This window comes from Galeopterus variegatus, unplaced genomic scaffold (assembly GCF_000696425.1).
Source record: "Galeopterus variegatus unplaced genomic scaffold, G_variegatus-3.0.2 Scaffold1882, whole genome shotgun sequence".
NCBI classification, from domain to species: Eukaryota; Metazoa; Chordata; class Mammalia; order Dermoptera; family Cynocephalidae; genus Galeopterus; species Galeopterus variegatus.
Window position 1 is genome coordinate 175573 of NW_007727993.1, and position 23889 is coordinate 199461.

Genomic DNA, 23889 nt, shown 5'->3' on the forward strand with positions numbered 1-23889 from the left:
GTCCCGCCGTGGTTTCGGATCCCACATACAGACCGGTACACGCTCACTGGCTGAGTGAGGCGTGGGAGCGGCGCTGAGGGCTGTGATCCCGTTGCCGGTCCCGGTCCGGTGCGGGGGCGACACTGAGGGTTGCGGAGATCTGTTGTCGGACACGGAAAAAGACGAAAAAAAAAAAAAAAAAAGAAAATATAAAAAAGGAAATAATCTGGGGGGGGAAAAAAAGGTGAAAGACCAGTATATTGAAACTGAAAATCATTATTGAAAGAAATTCAACCTAAAATAAATGATATCCTGTGTTCATGGATTTGAAGATCCAATGTTATTAAATGTCAGTTCACCTCAAAGTGATCTATAGAATCAATGTAATCCCTATCAAAATCCCGTCTTTTTTTTTATTGAAACAAGCAGACTCTAAAATTTATATCAAAATCAGATATATAATTAAGCAGATACCAAGACTTCATAATATAGCCATAGTAATTAATACTGTAATTATGTACAGTAGCATTAATACACATACTAGACTGTTGTATGGGACCATGTATGGGTATTAGCATAGACAAAGAGCAGAAAAGAAAGTACAGATAGAGACACACACAGAGTCACTTAATACATGACAAAGATGACAAAGCAGCAGTGCACTATGGTAAAAGATAATTTTTTCAATATATGATTGGAGGTCAATTGGATATCCATAAGGAAAAGCAAATATTGGTTTTGTCTTATATCATACAAAAAATTTTATCCCAAGTGGATTGTAGATCTAAATATGATAGGTAAAATAATAAATCTTACATTAGAAAATAATATAAGAGAACTTACAATACACATATATGTGTTTTTGTAACAGATATATATGTTTTGTCCATGGTTCCTGGCTCTCCAAGGCAAGACCTAATCTTCCCCTGACTTTCTGTCCTAAAGCTGGCCGTAAAGAAATTCTCTGGTCTAACTTGACTGGTTGTAGGTGATAAGACCCCCATTTCAAAAAGGGTCCTGCCGTATGACCTGGAAGAAGAATTGCTGTACTGGGAGAGCAAGAAGACAGGCCTTGCTGGGTTTCCCCACTCAGTCTATTAGTATTAGATTGTATCCTTTTTGTCCAATTACATTTCTACACAGTTGTCCATGCATGAATCATGCCTACGTAATGAAGCTTTCATAAAAATCCAAAAGGACATAATTCAGAAAGCTTCCTGTTAACTGAACATGTGGGGAAGTTCCTGGAGGGTGGTACAACCAGGGAGGACATACAAGCTCCATACCTTCCCTTATGCATCTCTTCATTTGTATCCTTCGTAATATCCTTTATAATAAATCAGTAAATATAAGTGTTTCCCTTAGTTCTGTGAACCACTCTAGCAAATTAATTGAACCTAAGGAGGGGTTGTGGGCACCCCCCCCAATTTAGAGCTGGTTGACCAGACGCACAGGTAAAACAACCTAGGGCTTGAGATTGACATCTGAAGTGGGGGGCAGTCTTGGGGACTGAACCCTCAACCTGTGGGATCTGAGCTACCTCTGGGTAGATGGTGTTAATTGAATTAGAGGAAACCAAGCAGGAATCCACTGCAGAACAAATTGCTTGATATGTGGGGAACTTCCCCCCCCCCCCCCCCCCCCCCCCCGCTGGTTGACCAGACGCACAGGTAAAACAACCTAGGGCTTGAGATTGACATCTGAAGTGGGGGGCAGTCTTGGGGACTGAACCCTCAACCTGTGGGATCTGAGCTACCTCTGGGTAGATGGTGTTAATTGAATTAGAGGAAACCAAGCAGGAATCCACTGCAGAACAAATTGCTTGATATGTGGGGAACTTCCCCCCCCCCCCCCCCCGAAAATTGGTCACTGGTCTCAGAAGTCTTCTATATTGATTGTGGTGTGAGAGAATAGAAAAAAGTTGTATTTTTTCACTTTCAGGAAAGAATTCATAAGTAATATGTAAAGAATTGATCATGAAGAAAAAGATTTATTAGACTACATTAAAATTATGAATTTATTTTCATTAGTTAATTGAAAGACACCATTAGGAAGGTTTTAAAAAGATAAGTCACACGGTGGAAGAAGATATGTGCAATACAAATGATCCATGTCCAGAATATTTTTATTGCTTTTTAAGGAGTATAATAACTATGCTATCTGCTCTAAGTGAATCATTGTGCAGTATATACAACTATTGAAACGACACACTGTACCCCACAGATATGTACAAGTAAATGTTAAAATAAAGAAAAATTTAGAAAGGATATAAAGAGTATAATAAAGCAAAGATGTGTTTTAGTTTATCAGTTAATCCCATTTAAAGGGACTCTAAATTTTGACTCACAAGATTTTAGTTGTAAAACATTAATAATGAACCTAGAAACACTTGGCATTGAGTAGAATCAGTGCAAAAATAGCTCCTGGAGGGCAAGGGCTGTGTCTTATATATATTTCAATTCTTGAGTCTTTTGTGGTACCTGGCATATCAGCTTATGTTTACTGAATTAATGGATGAGTGTTTTATAATTACAAAGCATGCATAAAAGAGTAGACACTCTCATATGAGGACTGGCCTTTTAAGTTTAAACCTAAAAATCACAATAAGCATTACAGTTGGACAAAAGAATGAAAGCACTAATCCTTTTAGAATATGAAGATACAGTGCATTTTAGGGATGTAAAATATTGAGCACGATTATAGGGAGCTTTCCATGGGAGTTACCTTCTCCTCATGGGCAGGATAAAGGGAAGTGTCTTTGATCTACAAGGCAGAATGGAAAAGAAAATTTCGTCTTGGAGATAGGATGTTCTAAGCACATAATGCTACTTTGGAGCAGTAGAAATGGTTGAGACAGTGAATATTTGTGTGAGCTGAACAGAGCTTAGATTTAGCAAATGACAGATATCTTAATGAATAAGTTTTGAAACATCAGGTAAATCTCCAGTATTTGAATGCACGTGCCAGGCATATCATGACTGACATGAATCAGTAATGATTACATTATTTAAATTTCAACTTTATATTTTTGCAGAGTTTTAAAGTTCCTGTTGCTTCAGACAATGGATGAGCAATCACAAGGAATGCAAGGGCCACCTGTTCCTCAGTTCCAACCACAGGTAATGTATTCTAATTGAGGTGGTCATAAGTGTATATATCTATATTAAATATGTGTGAGTAAGGAAATAGTACATTTACAGTTCCTTTAGGAAGTAAAGTAGCCCAAAAAGGCTAATTTTGAATTTCCAAGTTTTAATCAGAATTGTCTGTTTTAAAATATTATTTTATAATGCTTAGTTTTCATGTACAAACATGAAAACAAAAGGGCAGCAGTAGCTTTTAACTTTATTTATGTGACCAATAGGCTTTAAGGGTTAATGTTAGACTTAGAGAAGGGAGAAAAAACTAAGAGGTGAGGCTGCGCCTGGGTTTTGGGGGTACCTGTGTGTTTTGTACCGGCCTCTGCCTTGGTGGGCTGATCTCGCCTTGCCCACAGCTGCCTTCCGTTACTCTTTTCTCTCTCTGATTAGTAGCGTATGTCATTGCTTGTTTCTCGTACCATAAAATGAAATAAAGAGAATGTTTAAGTAAAAAATGTCCACACTGTTGAAATCCATTGTTCCTTATAAAGCTCAATATGTAATGTAGGACATGTTTAAAATAACAGTGTGCCTAAGTGGGGCACTACCTCATTGTTATTGCTGTAATTCATGAAGACTTTCTCAGGTTGGTGTTTGAGGCGTTCTACAATACTCATGTGTCTCAGATATACTGTGCTTGCCACGTTGTCCCAGTTTTGCTTGGATGATACTCACATTTCTGAAAGTGCTTGAGGAATTGATGAATGTTCTTTCAAGTGAGGTCTGTGGTCGTCAGATAGGTTCGGGAGACACTGGGTAGAGAGTGGCTTTATGGCAGTACTTCTTCAGTGTCTTTCCTGTGCTAAGGTGCATTGTGAATCTTGATGAAGTGATACAGGTGTGATGTCTTCCAAACTCCTTGGTCTATGGAATCCTTCTTTTTAGTGCTTCTGTGGACTTCTCCCAGAAGCACAGTTCAGAAAACACTGCCTTCAAAACACGATTTTTTCTGTTTCTGTGACTTGCTCATCTTGCACCTTCCGTCTTCCGCTCCTAATTTTGAAATCCTGCTCATTGTTCAAGGACCGTCTAAAATGCCATCTCTACCTTGAAACTCTGTCTGATCTTCTGAGTGCAGTACTTGTATCTTTCCTTGGAAACTTGGTGATGTATTCTTTGCATCTCTCTTCTGACATTTCTGACACTTTCTGTTTTATTAATTTTTTTAATATGGGCCTTTTCCTTCTCTCTTTTATTAGGTTAAAATCTTTTTGAGGGAAAGGACTGTGTCTTATGTACCTGTGGCACATCAATTTCTCACATGTGGCAGGGGCTCAGTAAGAATTTGTCATTGAAATCAACCAGGGACGATTCAAAATTAACGTTTAAATTAGCCCTCTACTTAATTTTACATTGTTTTTCTTTGTTATACCTGTCTGAATTCTCTGTTTTAAGAGACCCATGTGCTTAAAGGAGAGCCAGTATTTTAATTTCAAGATTGTTTTTCAAATGTACCATCTATATTTTGTGTTATGGCCATAAATTGTATTATCAAGATTATAATAAGCAACCTCTACTTATTAGATATAAACATATCTTAGTGCCAGTTTTACACACACAAGCAGACACTGTTCTTTCATATTGTTTCTAGTGAAGATGATAAAGGAACCGCTCTAAAAATTACGTAGTTCATGTTATGATATTGAAATTCACAGTTTTGAACTGCCCTGTGTTTTAAAGGAGAAAACCAGAGAAGGCTGGAGTGGCAGTAGGAGGTAAAAGCGAATGTAGCTGTGTCCCTGTGAGACACGGGGCTGGCACACAGTGTAAACTCCACAATTTCAGAAGTGGTTTTGCGTGTCTCTTCACATGGTTCCTTTCGTTTATGCCTCCTGCTGCTGCTCCTGTGTGAGTGCACCTCTTTCCCTGTTGGAATAGGCAAGTGTCATCCCAGGTTCTAGCTGCCTTGTGGCAAGTGGGGGAAGGGAGAAGGATTTGTCTCCCTCTCTGCGTGCAGACTGACGGCGTGAGACAGTGAAAGAAAGATAACCTGACAAGCGCTTACAGGCTTTATTGCTTATTGGGTCTTTGAAAAATGCTACTGTTCTCAGTAGCATTACTTTAAAAGACTGGGAAAGGACAGCCTCTGCTTAGGGTTGACAACGTTCTTTTGTTTTGGTTCCACACCATTGGCCTGAATAATGGGGGTGATATGACAACATATGGTTAGCCCAGTGACTTCTTTCACTTTTGTAATGTAAATCTGGACATAAGCAGAAAACTAAGGAAGTCAGCTAAGTGTCAAATACCAGTTCTCTGTTATGATGATGAGTGATGTATATTCCTGACATATCCTTTTTTTTTTCTTATTTCAAGATGAATACCCTGACCCCATAATGCATAATATGTGGTCTCATTCATTTTTAGTACACTATTTTTTTTTTTTAAACGTTTTAGGATGTGAGATTTATTAATGTTTTTTGCACTATCGTTATTGTCTTAAGCTTAAGGGTAATTTTTTCTGTCAGCTTTCCTTTTTTCCTTCTTACCTTCCTTCCTTGATTCTTTCTACTACAGTCTAGAAGGTACTGAAAGGATATATTGACTAGATTCTTGTCCTATATAGCTTTTTAAAAAATTATGAATTCAGACTGTATAAAAGGTGGTGACAGAGAAATATTAAAATATTTACTTTTTACTGTAAGGCTACTTTTAAACAATGGAAGTTTACAACTAGCATTTTGTGAGTATTTTGATTTATGGTCATTGAGTGAAGAAGATTGTGGTACATTCACTTTTTTTAGTCATAAAGTGAAATACAAAACAATTATAATTACAGTGCAGTTGTAAGAATTTCTGGGAGTTAATAGAGGGAGGATTAATTTTAATTGTAATAATGATTAGAGGTTATGCTTTTTCTTTTCTTTTTTTGTAAATTTGAAAATTGTGTAATATTTTGGCTATCCGTGAAAGAGGGAAGGCATCTCAGATCTACTGGTAGAAAAACAGACATTCCTTATTTTTATAGCTTGGAAAGTATGAGAATCTTATTTTGAAGTCTTCTCACTCAGCCAGTGGGATCGACTCTATTAAGCAGTGCAAACTACAGTCCATTTATGATTTTGCCTTTTCTGTAGAGTGAGCATGAAGAGATGAGATGAAGTTTACCTTGTAGCATGTTTAGGGTAGTAATTAGGGTTCATTGTGGGTTAGAAGGAAGGTAGCCACCAGTGAAGTCTTGAGTGGGAAAGATTTTGGGACATGATGATATTAATTTTCCTCTCTCTCTAGCTTATCTTCCAGAGTTACTTTCTTTGAGAAATAAGGGTCATTCAACTTGCTTCTTGTGATAAACTGTTTTTGCCAAGGTAACTGTGAAGTTGAGTGGAACTTCTAACTTTGGAAGTCTTTATAGAAATTTAGATGTTACATTCTTATAATAACTTATTTCATTGAATAACTTTATCGATGTAGATACAAAAGAATGAGCAGTAGAGTTTTGAGGAAAGAAGACTCTTGCCATAGTGTTAATTCATGGCCATGAACCACAATGTTGCTCAGCAATCAAATCCTTAGTCCAGTTACTCCCACTGTCCTCACTCCCAAATATCTTTTTTCCTGCTTCATATCTTTTCTCTCCTCAAACCCCCAACATATCCTTCACCATCCTCACTCTCACCCGATGCCCTTGCTCCAATTTCACTGAAAAAACTAAAGCAATCAGAAGAGAACTTCCATAGACTCCTATGGTGGGCGTCCCCCTCCCCGACTCTGCCCGTGGCGTCCGCCCGTGGCCGGGCGTCCCCCTCCCCGACTCTGCCCGTGGCGTCCGCCCGTGGCCGGGCGTCCCCCTCCCCGACTCTGCCCGTGGCGTCCGCCCGTGGCCGGGCGTCCCCCTCCCCGACTCTGCCCGTGGCGTCCGCCCGTGGCCGGGCGTCCCCCTCCCCGACTCTGCCCGTGGCGTCCGCCCGTGGCCGGGCGTCCCCCTCCCCGACTCTGCCCGTGGCGTCCGCCCGTGGCCGGGCGTCCCCCTCCCCGACTCTGCCCGTGGCGTCCGCCCGTGGCCGGGCGTCCCCCTCCCCGACTCTGCCCGTGGCGTCCGCCCGTGGCCGGGCGTCCCCCTCCCCGACTCTGCCCGTGGCGTCCGCCCGTGGCCGGGCGTCCCCCTCCCCGACTCTGCCCGTGGCGTCCTCCCGTGGTTGGGCGTCCCCCTCCCCGACTCTGCCCGTGGTGTCCTCCCGTGGCCGGGCGTCCCCCTCCCCGACTCTGCTCGTGTCATCCTCCCGTGGCTGGGCGTCCCCCTCCCCGACTCTGCCCGTGTTGTCCTCCCGTGGTTGGGCGGCCCCCTCCCCGACTCTGCTCGTGGCGTCTGCCCGTGGCTGGGCGTCCCCCTCCCCGACTCTGCTCGTGGCGTCTGCCTTTTCTGTTGTTGCCAACCCTGTCATGAGCACTAGATCCCACCTCCGTCCCCTGCTCACTTTAGCCCCTCTACCAGGTCCTTCCTATTAGCATACTTCTGTGCTATTGTTTCTCCTATAAAACCAGACCAAAGAAAAAGTAGTCAACAGCTAACAGCCTTTGAAATTACTCTTCCCTCTAGCTGTTAACTTATTTGTCTGTTCCCTTTTACAGCAAAATTTCTGGAATGATTTCTGCATAGTTCTGTCTCCCATTTCTTCTTTCTCTCTCACATCTGCTCCAGGTAAGCTTTCTCCCCCACTATGCCACCTAATCTGCTCTTCTCGAGAGTCCCAGTTACCTAGTGTTACTCAATCCAGTGGTTAGTTCTCAGGCCTCGTCTTATTTAGCTGCATTTGATAGACTTGATCAGATTCTTTCTATTCTGTACTTGATTTCCAGGAATCTTGTTTTTCTCTTGTCTCATTGGTCCCTCCTTTGTTGATTTCTCATCACCTCCTGAACCTGTTTATAGTGGCGAGCCCCGGTACTCAGTTCTTATACTTCTTCTCTACTTTTACCCTTTATTACTTCTTGATTTCTTCCAGGATCATGATTCTATGTCGGTGGCTCTCAAATATTTCTCAACCTGGACCTCTGCCCTGAATTCCAAATTCATATATATAATTGCCTACTCGACATGAAGTTTGCATGTCTCAGAACTAATGTGTCCGAAACCAAACTATAAATATTTCCCCCACATTGTTCTCCCACAGTTTTCTTTATCTCGGTTAGTAGCAAGTCTGTCCTCCCAGTTGCTGAGGCTGAAACTCTTAGAGCCATCCCTGACTTTCTCTTGTTTCTCTCATCTCATATCTAAAGTTAGGAGATGCCATGGTCTCTATCTTCAAAATATATTTAGATTGGAACACTTCTTACCTCTTCCACTGCTACCACGCTGGTCGAAGTTACTTTAATTTTTTACCTGTCTTATAGCAATAGCTTCCTAATTGGTCTCTGCATTACCCTTGCCCCTAGCACTGCAGTCAGTGACCCCAATAAAATTTCAGTTAAATCATGTCCGTTTAAAACCTTTCAGTAGTTTCCTAAAGGCTTGCTCCCTCATTTTCTTCAAGTATATATTTAAATATCACCTGGTTTGATCACTCAATGAAAATTGAACCTTCCCACCCACGCACTATGGCTTCCCTGCTATATTTTTCTCCATATAGTGTATCAACTTGTCACCTTTTATTTTGTTCATTATTTTTCTTCTCTCAGGATATAAACTCTATCCTGAGCCCCCAGAATGGTACACATAGTAGGCTTACAATACATATTTTTTGAATGAATGCAAACTTGGTTTCAACTCGTTCATCCTCTTTCTTTCAAGCAACACCTTTTAAGTGAATATTAAAATATATAAATATCTTCAGATTTTCTTTTTTAATTATACATGTATCCACCTATATCTTCCATTTCTTTTTTTTTTTTTTCCCCTTCCTCCATTTCTTATTGAATTCCCCCGCCCCCGGCCACCACAACTCCTAGCTTTATCTGGAACACACCTCCTTCCCCTAGGGCACTGCTTCCCCTCTAACTCCCTCAAGTGGAGGCTACTTATTCTGTCTTTATGATACCACAGGAGTCAGGAGGTAGGAGCAGGAACCTTCTCCATCCACAATGTCTCTTCTAGGCCACTACTTGTTTTTCTCGGGGTGGGGAACCCTAGATTTTTGGCTTGTGCCATCCAGCTGAAGGACTTTTACCTTCTTTATTGCAACTATCTTCTGACCTCCTGATTATCCTTCACATTAGTTGAAAACCTGACCACCTGGCTCACTCTCAAGTCACCTTCATCCTAGGTAGTGGTACTGCTGCTACTATGACCCGTACCTACTGATGATTGAGTTCTTCTAACTCACCCACTCTGTGCTTAGCATTTCAAATATGTTGTCTCATTTAATCCTAACAGAAACTATATAAGGTATTATTTTTCACACGTTACAAATGAGGAGTCTGAGGCTCAGGCTAAATAACTTGCTCACGGTCGCATAGCTAGTAAGTGGTGGAGTTGGAATTTGACCCTGGTTTGTCTGACTCCAAGCCAGTTCTTCTTTAGCTTTCACTGAGAAAGCTCCTCATACGTTACTGGGCCAGTCTTATCTCCCCAATCACTGTGACTCGCTGTTTTTTATAGGTACCTCAAACTCTGTCTTCAACATGAAATTTATTATACTCTACCCCAAATTGCACTTTCGCTTGTAATTATTATTACCATCTATCTAGTTGCCCAAACTAGAAACAAGGGAATCTCACAACTCATGTTTAGGCAATTTCCACATTCTCTTGATTTTATCCTAAGTAGCTACTGAATCTGCTAATTTTGCAGATTCTGACTATAATGGCTCTAGTTTAGATTATTGTCACTTTATGCCTGGATTACTGCAACAGCTTTGTAACTGGTCTCTGTACCTCTCATTTTGCCATTTCTAGTTCATTCTCTACATGGCAGGATGAGTCATCTTTCTAAACTATACATTTTATTATACTCCTTTTCTTATTATTTTTGGCTTCTTATTGATTTTAGGATGAATTCTACATTTCTTTATATGATTTAGAAGACTGCATCATCTGATCTCCTTTTACTTTTCCAGCTGCATTTTGTGCTGTTCTCTGTTTTGGACTCATATTCAGCCATATCTTGATTTCTTTCATCTCCAAATCTAAAGTGGTAAGGTGATAGTCTCAGGTGGTATTCAAGGAGATTTAGTCACTAATGGAACATAATAAGCATAAAGGTTCATTATAATGTATATTACCTACAAAAGTGGTTTCATGATAGAGATCCTAAGGAAAATACTATAGTAAAGGAAATATATAATTTGGAAGACAATGAAGAGATTACTCTGAGAAAAATAGTGATTATGGATGGTTCATTACACTAAGTATGCTTCTAATATATAAGAGTGCACTATACTAGCAGTACATTGCTCACTTTTGTATATCAGTGAGCACTACAATAAAGGCTAATCAATAAATGTTTGTTGAATGTGCAAGTAATCTCTAACTGAAAGCTAATCTAATTTCTGTCTCTTCAGCTAAATATTGATCAGTTTTATGATCATATTATCATAAAATAACTATACTAAGTTATTTTATGTGGATTTCAGTTACTTCAGAGTTATTTTAGGAAAAGACTGTGGCATAGAATACTAATGAGAAAGCTTTCAAAGGAGAAACGATTTCATGATATTTAAAGTATGTTTGAGTTATCTTTGAATTTAGATTGATTGCTCATATTTACATACTTAGGAGTGAAAGCTCCTCATATTTGAAAGGAAATGCCTTAAGAAATTTAGATGATTTTGAAAAGAATGAGAACACAGTAAGGATTCTCTTGTCTGCTCTCAGAAATATCTATTTCAAAAATCTGTTCAGAGTGATGTGGGCAAAGATGAGGCTGACGTTAATCAAAATAGTTTTCCAGCTTTATTTGATACTGAATTTAAAGCTTGAAATATAGTTTTTATAATCACAATGACAAACTCATTCTATTTTTGAGGGTGAATTTAATATTTCAAAATATTCCGATATTCTTTGGAGCCAAGTATTTACTTGGTAAATAAGGTAAATAGTCTTGGTATTCTTTTTTCTGACCAAAATGAGATATGTTCTTCAATGAGACCAATAATTTTCATACAGTTCACTAGCTCTGATTACAATTCTAAAGGAGGAGTTTCAAGCATATTTTCCATAGTGGAAGCCTTCCTGGAGTAAGACCATAGCTTTCCGTGGTAGCCGTTTTGAAGAGCATCGTTGAGTATATCCATGCTAACCTGTTTGTTAGAAGCCAGCGGCATTATTTTACATTTAGGGTACCTTTATATTTGGTCTTCCTTTATATCATTATGTGAATATTATGGTCGTGTCATGTGATTATGGTTATGTCTCACGCACCTTTCTCACTAAATATAAAACAAACTTCTCAAATGTAGGGATTTTGATAAACATTCCTTATTTTAGTCACATTTATTATGGTTATGTCTCACGCACCTTTCTCACTAAATATTTATAAAACAAACTTCTCAAATGTAGGGATTTTGATAAACATTCCTTATTTTAGTCACATTTATATAGAATAAGTTGCAACATATGTGTCCTTTTTCTTTCTTTACTAAATCTCATTCAGTGTAAGAGTACTAGGGAATGGAGGAGGAGGCTGAGGATGATACGCTGTGGAGGACCAGCATTGGTGGGGAGGAATGTGTAGAGGAGTGGAAGGGAACAGGAGGATGCTGTCTGGCTTGGTAGTTTAGAGCTCTGAGGTCACATTGCCTAGGGTCAATTCTTGGTTCCCCTACTTCCTAGCTACGTAATCGAGGGCAAGTTATTTAACATCTGTAAGCCCAAGTTTTCTTATTGATAAAGGAGAAGAATAATAGTTTTGCCTCGTAAAGTTGATATGAGCTTTCAGTAGGGTGCTTGGCACGTAGTTAGCACTCATCGAATGTCGGTGATGATGATGATGACAGCAGTGACAACATGCTGCCAATAATTGTCTTGCACAGATTTCTCTGCCCATTGCTTTTTTAAATATTATATTATGTCCTTTATTACATTTTTATTACCAACCTTTTGCCCAAGTGGTTTCTCCTTTAACCTTATTTATCCCAGCAAATGGTATCACTATCCATCCAGATACTTAAGCTGAAAATCTGAGTCATCCTTGATTTCTCTCTGTCCCGCACTCCTCGTATTCAGTTCATTGGCAAGTCTTCTGACTCTACCTCAAAACCACGTTCTGATCTTGCTGTAACTCCTCAGGCCACGCCCATTACCTCTGTCAAGTCTTCTTGCTTCCACTCGTGCTCTACGCATTCCCCTTCCCAGTTCCTTCTCTGAGAAGCATCTTTACTTATCTTTGTAAAATGTATATCAGAACATAGTACAGCACTCCCCTGCTTAACACCCAAACTGCTCGTTTACTCTTGCTGTCAAAGCACTGTGTGGTTTTGTCCGTGCTTACCTCTTTAACCTCATCTCTCACCACGGTCCCTTGCCCACCGTACTCCAGCCACAGTGTCCTTTTTGCTGTTTCTTGAACACATCAAGCTCATTTCTTCCTTAAGACATTTTCTACAGCCGTTCTTTCTGCAATGGCTGCTCTTCCCTTTCCTTCTTGTCTTTTTTTTTTTTTTTCCTTTTTGTCTTTTTCCGTGTCCGGCAACGGATCGCAACCCTCAGTGTTGCCCCCGTACCGGACCGGGACCGGCAACGGGATTGCAACCCTCGGTGTTGCTCCCGCCCCTCGCTCAGCCAGTGACCGGCGGTCTGTATGTGGGATCCGAACCCTCGGCGGGAGCGCCACTGCGCTTCCCAAGCGGCGCACTATAGCAGCACGCCACCGGGCCGGCCCCCTTCTTGTCTTTTAATCTCAGTGTAAATGTTACATCTTCAAGCAAGATCGTCTGTAAGTTACCCAATCTAAAGAAAAACCATGTGCTCATTTTCTATCACATCACCCTATTTTATTTCTCTGCATAGTACTTAAATATGGTGAATAAATATTACATGCTATTATGTATTTGTTTATTGTCTTTATGTTTTGTTTATTTTTAACTCTTCCATCAATATTTGTGGAATAAATGAATAAAATTTTTTAAAAACCTCTATTCTCTCTGTCTTTCTCTGTCTCTCTTTCGGGAAGAGGCTTTTTCTCTTTGTATTTAATTTACCAGGTGTAGCTGGTGTTCATGGGGAAGTGGAGGACATGGGAGTATCTATGTCATTATTTATCCTGTTTGTGATAACCTAGGAGAGTCAGTATTTTTGGTTTCATTATTTATTTATTTTTGTCCTTTTTGAGACCGGCCGCACCGCGCTCAGCCAGTGAGCGCTGTGAGCACACTGGTCATCCCTATATAGGATCCGAACCCGCGGCGGGAGTGCTGCTGTGCTCCCAGCGCCGCACTCTCCCGAGTGCGCCATGGGCTCGGCCCTGGTTTCATTATTTTGGATATAGTAATTTTTATGCTGATTAATATAATTAATGATAATTAAATGCTATAAATACCAGGGTCTTGTAAATGTTTAAGTAGATAATTGGTTATATTTATTCACTCATTTTTCTTATGCTACAGTGAATTTCCTCTTTTGTTTGATAAAAAGCCAGTTATAATGATTAAGGGCATATTGTTTAAACTGTAAGTGTAAGTCTCTGACACTTAGGAATATTTAGAAATTGGTTACTTTTGGAATAAAGAAATTTTAAGGAAATAATTTTTTAAATGGGTAGAAGCACAAATAATTAGGCCTTGCTGGCACATGTATTTTTTTGTATGTTTGTTTGTCTTTTTTGGTTTCCAGTGAGGTCTGTAGAAAATACTATACGACAGAGTTATGTTAGATATTGTTGGAAAGGATATTCTGGTAGGTGTAGTTTGGAAGTGGGTAACATCTTCTTAAAGATAAAAGATCACAGCATGAGCTTTATTGCTAAATAAAATTTAAAGACATCTTAAAATTTTGTAACTTTTAAATTTTGGAGAAATTCAACAATATAAATATAAAAAATAAAGTCATTTATTTAAGTGATAATGTGAATATCACTATAAGATATGAATTTACAATAACAATGAAAATCTTATTAATGGTGTTAAATATTATAATTAATATTGGCTTGTACATTAAATCATTGATAACGGTACCTCTAGGAATTATCATGCCATAATTTTCTCTCTGGGGAGTCTGTCAAGTTCATGCTGTGACTCTTCTTATTTCCCCAGAGAGAATTATTATCCTGATGTTATCCTGAATTATCTTATTGCTCAGTGAATGCCCTTGCCTTCAAATTTAGAGCAGGTTAAAGAAATTAATTTAGTTCTAGGAAATTATTAATTGTGTAAGGAGTCTGCACCTGTGAGAAAAAGAGCCAGTGGCACACAGAATAAATTTTATTTTAAAATGAAAAGTATTTATGTGAAGGAAGTACAGTAAACACAGACTGGCATGTAGAATAATTCCAATTAGTTAGGAAGATCTGATGTTATGTATCTAGAGTTCACTCAGATCAACAAGAGATTCATTAATAAGACCCCAGAACATTTAAGGTGTTATCATTCACTCTGGGATTTGATTCCTCAGTTGTCATATGTGATTTTGAAAATTGATTTTAAGTTTCTGAGTCCTCAGAATACTTTCATAATATGGCCTGTTAGTGTGTAGATTTGGATATCTCAAGTGCCTAAACTTAATAATTTACCACAAAAATGTAATATAAATCCTTCTAAGATTAGTTTAATTAGTCCCATTAAGTGAGGAGTTGTGGATGATAGTAGTTAGTAATTAAGAAATAAAATATTTAAGAACTACCTAAGTACACTTGTATTTATGTTGTCCATGTTACTTATATTTTGAAACTTCCAAAAGTGAATCTGTTTGAAAATACTGACATGGGGTATATAATCTTTATTTAGTAATTTTAAAAGATGTTGTGTGCCTGTTAGCCATGTGCTCTCTCAGTTTTCATTTGTCACAGAGAGCATGCAGTTTCAAACCCATAGGGTTTATGGGCCTTGGACCAGTTATTCTGCTCTTTAGTTTTTGATTTTTTAACTTTAAGTGTGTTCCAACCAGAAAACCTAACTGCCACCAAACATGGTTTCATGTATTAAAACATACCCCCCCACCCCAATAATTATTAAAAGGACTTTGGACAGTATGAATATAGTTAGATATACAGTTGTCCCTGGTATCTGTGGGGAATTGGTTCCAGGACCTCCCAAGGATAACAAAATTTGAAGATGCTCAAGTCCCTGATATAAAATGGCATAGTATTTGCATATAACCTATGCACATCCTTGTGTACGTTTTAAACCATCTCTAGATTATTTACAGTACCTAATACAATGTAAATGCTATGTAAATAGTTGTTATACTGTATTGTTTAGGGAATAACAACAAGAAAAAAAGTCTGTACGTGTTCAGTACAGACACTTTTTTCCCCCTAACATTTCCCATCCGCAGTTGGTTGAATCCACAGATGCAGAACCTAATGATATGGAGGGTCGACTGTGCTATGTTGTCACTCAAATAGCTTTATAATTAAGGGGATAGGCTATTTCCATTGATGAGTCAGGAAGATAATCCACATGATAAATGGGCTATCCCAGTTGGAAGACAGCTCCCAGGACCGGGCAGTACTTAGAACTCTTACTAAGTATGCTGTGGGAAATCTAGCAAGAGACTCAGACTCCATTTGTGGCCCAGAGAAAGAGGGATTAGAAAAGGAAATGGAAGTGAGAACTAATGAATTTTAGTATTGAAAACTGGAGCACATGAAGGAGGACCAACCAACACAGAGCCCCGTCGTGAGTGTGGGGTGTTGGAACGTTGTTACTGCTGGCACTCTGTGGAAGGGAAAGTCTTAAATGTTATTGAGCATTTGCTATGTGCTTGGCTCTGTCCTAGTGCTTCATATTTATTATCTCATTCAGACACAGTTCTTTGAGGTAGGCTGATCCTTGCTTTACAGAAGCAGAAAACAGGTTTGGGTGGCTTGCCCAACTCAGGAAGATACTGAGCGCAAAAACTGGGATTTGAGCCCAGACCTTGCTCCAGAACCTGTGCCTTTTCTATTGGGCTTTATGGGAATGTGGTGGATTCTTTTGTAAAACCATGCCTAGATAAGGCTTTGGAACAAGATCACTTTGAAGCACGATGTTCAGTATTTCCCCTGTTGCTTTAACAGGGACCGTGATTTAAAGTCTCCTTTAATAGTGGGGATTAAGAGAATTTCCTGAGTTCACCCGTTGGGAAGTTTTTAGAGGCAGAAGGCAGTTGCCTTGCTTTGTAGGTCCAGTGTTCTTTGCCCTACACTATTCCTCTCCTCTACTAGATTCTACTTACAGCCTATCGCCAGTTTCAGTCATGCCCTGTATATTCAAAACCTTTTACATTTATTAAGTTATCTCAAATACATTCACTTAGTAAATTTTTGTTGTCTGTTTCATAGCATCTGGATACAAAGCTAAAAAGAAACTTGGTCTCTTCCTTTGAGAAACTCAATGTACGGAGGGAGAAATCTATATGTATAAACAAATAACCAAAAGACAGTGTGATCCAGAACCTAGCACAGTGCCTGAGTTTGTACAACTCTTTATGGAGTTGAATGACTGCTGTTAATTGCTGTGGAAGACAGAGGCAGGAGCCAGTGCAGCTATTGAGTGAGCTGAAGAGGATTCCTTAGAAGAGCTGACAGTGGAGCTGAGTTCCAGACAGGCGTTGTGGTTTGCCAGGTGTGAAAGAAGTTATTCAGAAGGCATGAGAACCAGCAGATGCCGTGCCATGGAGAGAGCAAACAAAGCTCATGCTGCACCTGGGGAGTAGATGGCGCGGCCAGTGGCTCGGTGAAAAAGTGACTTTATAAGCTTTCTGTCATCAGTAAGGCATCATTACCCTCATTTTATAGCACAGGAAACAAAGTAGGTTTTTACTGTCACAAAAGCTGAAGGTGCTTTAAGAGACTCATCTTAAATCCAAAAGCCATTTTGTGTAGCGTAGAATAATACTCTGGTCATTAAGGAACTGGAAGAGACCGAGACTCTGTTTACACTTCAAATTGAGAACAGCAGTCAGCTGAACTGATTTTGTTAGGTTTATATTTCATAGTTATTTGAATCTCATTGTTTTCCTGAGTTATTTTATTCCCAGTATAACTCAAGATGCTAAACTTAAAAAAAATGGGAAATTGGACATCATTCAAAGAAAAAGAATATAGCTCTTCCCTAAAAATAGTTCTTTGAGTGGGAGCCCATTTGACGATACCATCTTTTATAAAGCTCCTAATATAATGCTACCTACAGTGAGATGTAACTCATCAAAATGAAGCGTGGCATCGAATACAACGTAATATAATTGTTACTGAAGTATACGTATTACCCGCCTGATGATCTCCTAAAGGAGGCCTCATCCTACACAAGCTTATTTTTATACAAATTGCAGTGTGGAAAAGAGACCCAAGGGTGGTTGGAGATGTGCAGTTATGCTCCTTCTCATGTCAGCTCTCCACATCAACGTTGGGTGACAGGACATGGGAGCAGATGAGACAAGCTGTCACTCACCCACACTGCCCTTTGAAGAAAGGCCATGGGGGGAAAAGGTGCCGCAAATGGGCTGTGAAGTTTACATACACTGCCCACTGTTAAACAGATTATGTCTAATGAAGTGTCTAATGCTCAGGCCATGTCAACCTAATCCTTGGTGGCAGTTCATCCCTCAACTGCCAAAAAACACCACCCTCTGGCCCTCTCTCACCACACTCTGGCCGCGGAGCACAGGGAGGTGCCCAGTCTTAATAAACCAAGACAGTGTGTGATCTGACATGCAAATGTAGGTCATTGCATATGTAAATGTGTGATTACAAACCTGCATGCCAAAACACATTAGTGAGACTTTGCTCTCAGCATGCGGTTGTCACACTGCCTTAGCAGTTCACGCTAATATTTGTCAAGTTATTGTGCAGACAGAAGATGGAATTCCCAGTCAAATTTAAAGATTAAGGATTGTATGATAGTGTTCCCAATGATGAAGCTATATTTTACTGCTACAATTGACACGTCTTCAAGAGAAAGAAGGAATTCTCTTTCTTAGATGTTATTGATTATCCTAGTGTGTAGGATTAAAAAAATTGCTTAGAAAAGCATAGGTAATTTTTAAAAATCTCTCCTTTTTTAAACAAATCCTTTATTTAAAGCTAAAAAAACTTAAAAAGTTGCTAGTATCCATTGAATATATCTAAGAAGTGGTACTTTGTGATTTCCTTTGTTAAATATATGCCATTTTGTCTCAGTGACAATTATAAATTCAGTGACTACACAAAGAAATCTTCTTACAAATGAACAGCATGGCAAGTTATCTCCCTTTATTTGAAAATTTCATTTTGGCTTTATTTTTCTTTTCTATGGTATACTTTTTCATTTTCATTTTTAACATGTTTCTATATTCCCAGTTTTTTTTTTCTTTTTTTTTTTAATCAAAAGACTTGAAATTGAAAATATCTGTGAATGATCACGTAAGGTCCCGTAATGTTGGGTCATATTGTAGGTGACTGCTTAGTAACCATGGCAATATAGCATAGGCTATACTTGGGAATCAGCTAGACATAGGTTTGGTTTAATACCACCTTCGTTATAAGATTTTCATGAGAATTGAATTAGACGGCATATAAACTCCTAATATATAGTGCCTGCTAAGTTGTAAACATCAAATAGAACCTTCTATTATAGCAGAAGTTGTTTTTCTTAATGTTTTATTGTCATAACAATTACTTTATGGTCCAATATTTATGAAATGAGTTTGTGAAATTTCTTGTATTCTGGCTGTTTTGTATATTTTGAAGAAAAGAGTGGTATTTTTCTTAACAATATTTTAGACTTTCAGAAGAAGAAAAGCAATGTACAATAACAAATTATTACTCATTTTTTTCTCATTTTGAGGGACACTGGTTTTGAATTACATTGAATCCTTAGCAGAATTTTACAGTTCTTGTTAGCACGCATGATAGATGTACTGAAATTAACAAAATAAAATGTGCTGAGGGTTAATGTCAAGTACTGCCGATATATCAAAATAGCCTTCTGCATAAGTCCAGGACATGGGGTTATCAGCCTTAACAAAGCTTTATTTGAAGGCCTTAGAGTTCAAGGTTAATGTAATGTGTTTACGAACCAGCGCCATCTTTGAATCCATTAATAGATCTTTAATATTCAGTTGCATTAGAGGGCACACTACTTGGGCCCCACAGGAATGTCATGTTTGTGTGAAGTTGGCTCAAGAGTAGAGGGGATACCGTGGTGTGAGGAGAGTGGAGAAGGTTTAGAAGAGTGTACTTTTCAATAACCCAGGAACCGTGAAAAGGCCCAGGCATGTTTAGCCAAACAAGAGAATATATAAGGCATAAGATAGATAAAACAGACTATTTTGTTATATTTTATATAGGAAGAGATGCTAAAATGTGTGCCGTGGGATCATGAAAGGCAGTATTCCTTGTGTGTAGGTTGTAACCTCAGCAATAGACAGTGTCTGATGCTAGTGGACTGACCCCTATAACAAATGACTGAGTGAATGAGTCCGTGAACAAACAGAGGAACAAAAGCACTAGCACGATGGGTGGGTAGCCTTAATAGGGATGACGACTGTGTCCACTGCCACTCCCCACCCCAGTGCCCTATGTTTCCTTCTCCCACAGCACAGTGAAGAGCCTTTTCTGTGTATTTGGGTAAGCTGTTTGAGAGCAGAACACGTTTCTGATGCATCTGTTTCTCTAGGAGCTAGCACAGTGTCTGGCATGTAGTAAGTACCAAGTAATATTCGTAGAGAAAGAAATGACTTTTCCACCACCAACAACAAAATGTATTGTTAAAAAATGTAAAGATGTGGTGGTGAACTCCCCACCACTGGAAACACTTTTGCACAAGTTGAATAACTGTCAGAAAATTTTTTGGTTTTTGTTTTTTAAAATTTGTTTTTTAATTGAAACATATTGATTGTATATAGTTATGGGATACGGAGTTATATTTCAATACAGGTATACAATGTGTAGTGATCAAATCAGGGTAATTAGCAAATTCATCATCCCCAAATTTATCCTTTCTTTGGGATGAAAACATTTAACCTTCTCTCTTCTAGCCATTTGACAGAACTGTCAGAAAGTTAAGAAGTGTTTCGTGCATTAGTTAACAGATTGAACTAAATATATCAAAGGTCCATTTCAACTCAAACATTCTTTGAAAAAGAAAAGAAATAGAGAAATACTAGATTGGATGAGCAAATTTATATTCTGTGAACTAAAGACAAGTTACAGGGAGTTGCTATCTAAAATTTTAAAATCCTTCTTGTCCCCATATCTCTCTTCTTGACTTATTCTTTCTTTTCATCCTTGGCTATCTCAGTACTATATATATATTTTTTTATATTTACATTATTATCTTTTTCCTTCACTAGAATGTAAGTTCCTCACATACTGGGATTATTGTCTGTAACTTCAGTGTGAGAACAGTGCTCGGCATGAGTAGATGTTCAATAAATATTTGTTGAATGAATGGATGTCTGCAAACTTACCAGAGGTATCACCTCCTTCTGTGAAATGGTCAATGATTGTGTGTATTGTGTGTATATTGTGTGACTGAAAATTTTTCTTATGTTTTTAATTACAGAAGGCCTTACGACCAGATATGGGCTATAATACATTAGCCAACTTTCGAATAGAAAAGAAAATTGGTCGTGGACAATTTAGTGAAGTCTATAGAGCAGCCTGTCTCTTGGATGGAGTACCAGTAGCTTTAAAAAAAGTGCAGGTAAGATGATTTTAATTAATAAATTAGTGTAAAATTATGCTATGTGAATAATAGAGAAAAATATGTCCTCAGTGATTGGGTAATGATGGCTTTAAATTGAGAGTGCTGGGAAAGAATGAGAATTGAGTTTTAAAAGCTGGAATTGAGTGTAGTACAGAGTAGAAATTAACTTTTAGTTTTAACATTACTTTTAGGCTTTAAAAATTTAGCTGGTATTGTTCGCCCATATTCAATAATGACTGGAGTGAACCTGGAAAAAGCTTTCACAACTCTAGACTTTAAGAGGCAGAGTTGTGTTATCACCATTACTTCGAACTGGACATTTAACTAGATGTAGAATCCTCAGCTAAAGTTCTGCAGCTATAGGCATCATAAGAGGAAACAAGATTCACAAAATGTATTGCCTGAAGGTAATAAGTGGTAGTCAACCTACATCGGTAGTCAAATTACACCAGCCATAAATGAAAGGAAAATGAAGTGAACTTTATTTACTTGGAAATTTTAAAAAATGAGGTACATAAAATTACAGAATTGACATCTGACTTAAGATCTCCATATTGTATTTGTATCATTCTGGAATCAGTTTTGCTCTCTAATCTGGAATTTTTTCTGTCTTTCTTTCTTGAATTCATTTATTGTGTTCCAGCTCCTCTTACCAAGTCCTGCTCTAAACCCTGGTGTTCTAGTCCCACTGAACTACTCTGGAACACTTACTTACCAGAGCCCTGAGAGTCTCATTTGCCTTAATGAGATCCTCTGGCCTAGAAAGTACTTGTTTTTCTGCCTTACAGTATGTATGGCATCCTACAGTTTCACTTCTCTTCTTAAGTTAAGGTAGTTATTGTTTGCACCTGCCATAGACTTCCTGTTTTGCTGTGCAGCCCTGATATCTTTTCTATGCAGAGACCTGTGGAACCTAAATTTTCTCTCTCTCTTTTTTTTTTTTTAAACTTCTGAATGTGATCAGTGTACTTGCAACAGCTATTAGAGAGATGAATAGTTTTCATTTACGTTTAAATAATGAAATATTAGATATTTATGAAAGATTTTACATGATATATGCGTTAGATAGAAACAATAATAGAGATACTCTGATATCCACAAACCAGCTTAAGAAATAAACAATAAAAATATTTTTTCACTTGTGTCTGCCATTCTCTTCCTCAGGGGTTACTGTATCCTGAACTTAGTATTTATCACTCCTTGGTTTTTCATTGTAGTTTTTCCTACATCTGTATGAATTTCTAAAATAAAATCTATTGTTTACTACTCTTGCGTAGTTTGAACTTTATATAAATGAAGCATTTTAAATATATATATATATATATTAATACAAATATGTATATATCTACAGCTTGCTTTATTCACATAGCATCATGTTTGAGCAATTAATCCATGTTGGTGCATGAGGCTGTAGTTTATTATTTTCACTGCTGTTCTTGTTGCTTGCTGTTTAGGTTGTTTACAGTTGTTTGCTATTGTAAACAATACTTCTAAGATATTTTTTGTGTACCTTTCCTGGTATACACATGCAAAATTTTCTCTCATTTGCACCTAAGAATGGAAGCAATGAACCACAGGGAGTGCTACAAGTTAATGCCAAGTTATTTTCCAGAGTTGAACGAGTTTACTTTTTTACCAGCAGCATATATGAATTGCATCCTTCTGTCTTCTAATATGCCACTTAGAGCTTATGAAAGCATAATGCACATATTAGTGTTTATGAAACAGATGAGCTTTGGAATGATTATTACCTTACAAAAAGAGCTCTTTGATTCATTTTTAAAATGTATTGAATTTCTACTATGTATCTCTGAGCACTTAGGGAAATAAAAAAGAAACTAGTGGTATTATTCTTGCCCTCAAGTGGAAAAAAGAGTCTGTCTAGAACAATTAAATGTTAAACCCTGTGGCATGGATTCTTGATTTAAATAGAAGTTCTCAGAATGGAGATGTCAATTTGAGCTGTTGAAGTAGGTGGAATTGGAACGTAAGCCAGGCTATAAATGTGAGATCAGATTGTGGAGAGCATCAGAACTAGGCAGAGGAATCTGAACAGTAGACAAGGAAGGATTCACTGTAGATCCTCAACAATTGTGAATCTTCAAAATGTATTATTTTCAAAATAAAATTACAAACTCAACATACAGAATAGATGAGAGAGGAGATAGCTGCCCATTTGCCACAGACAGTAGAGACTGGGTGAGTCCATCCAGACTGAGACGGCCACCTGGAGGTCCCCAGGCCGTCTTGGCTCCTTCTCCACCTTCTCACTGATGCTCCCTGAATGTGGAAAAGAGACAGGGCTCAGTTCTGTCTCTGGTGATTATTTTTTTAATTGCAGAACCTTGTCAGATATAGACAGGGAAGAAAGGAGGGAGGAAGGAATAGAGGGAGGAAGAAAAAAGCTTTTGAGGTCTCTTAGAGTATGAGTATACTTAAAAAGTTCACCGAAAAATGGAATTAAAAGGTAATACAAATCTTCCCAGGAATTGCTGGAATGCCCCTCGTCCCATCAGGATTGTTTCTACTCGCCTCCTTTTCCTTTCTGTCGACTGGAAGTTTGAATGGGCCGTGTTCGAGTTACTTTGCATGATTGCATTTCCGTTCAGCATTAGTAAGATGACCCGCTCTGACTGCCCCCGTGAAAGACCTCAACTGCTGTGGGAAGTTAAAGTTTATGCTTTTGGATTATGTCATTCCTGTCTGTTTAAGTGTTGATATTGTGGCATCTTCTAGTTTACACACAACTTTTATATACAAGAGAGATATGATGTTGTAAAGACCTTCTCAGCTTATTTTATTAGGGAACAATGTCTTAAACCTTTGTGATAATCAAATTTGCATTTCAGACATTTAATTGATTCTTGTGATGTATCACACTTGTGCTGAACAGGAAAGCCCATGGTTCTTCCTTTAAAAAAAAAAGTCATCTCTGAAGCTTTAAATAAAAAATTGATTTAAAATTTTTCTTCCTGAAGAATCCTAACCCAGCTCTTCAAAGAATTTCTCAAGAATCGGATACTGAATTTCTTCTCACAACCCATTGCGTTAAGGCTACGTTACTGTCTCAA

At 38.4% G+C, this 23889-nt stretch overlaps 1 protein-coding gene across 1 annotated transcript in view; it reads left to right on the forward strand.

Moving 5' to 3' along the window:
• The window catches only part of NEK7 (NIMA-related kinase 7), a 100039-nt gene that overhangs the window by 3640 nt on the left and 72510 nt on the right, over window positions 1–23889 (forward strand). Inside the window, exons 2-3 of the mRNA XM_008579421.1 lie at window positions 3014–3098; window positions 20675–20815. Of these exons, the coding sequence (XP_008577643.1) occupies window positions 3042–3098; window positions 20675–20815 (198 nt within the window). The 5' untranslated portion in view covers window positions 3014–3041. The remainder of the gene's footprint in view (window positions 1–3013; window positions 3099–20674; window positions 20816–23889) is intronic.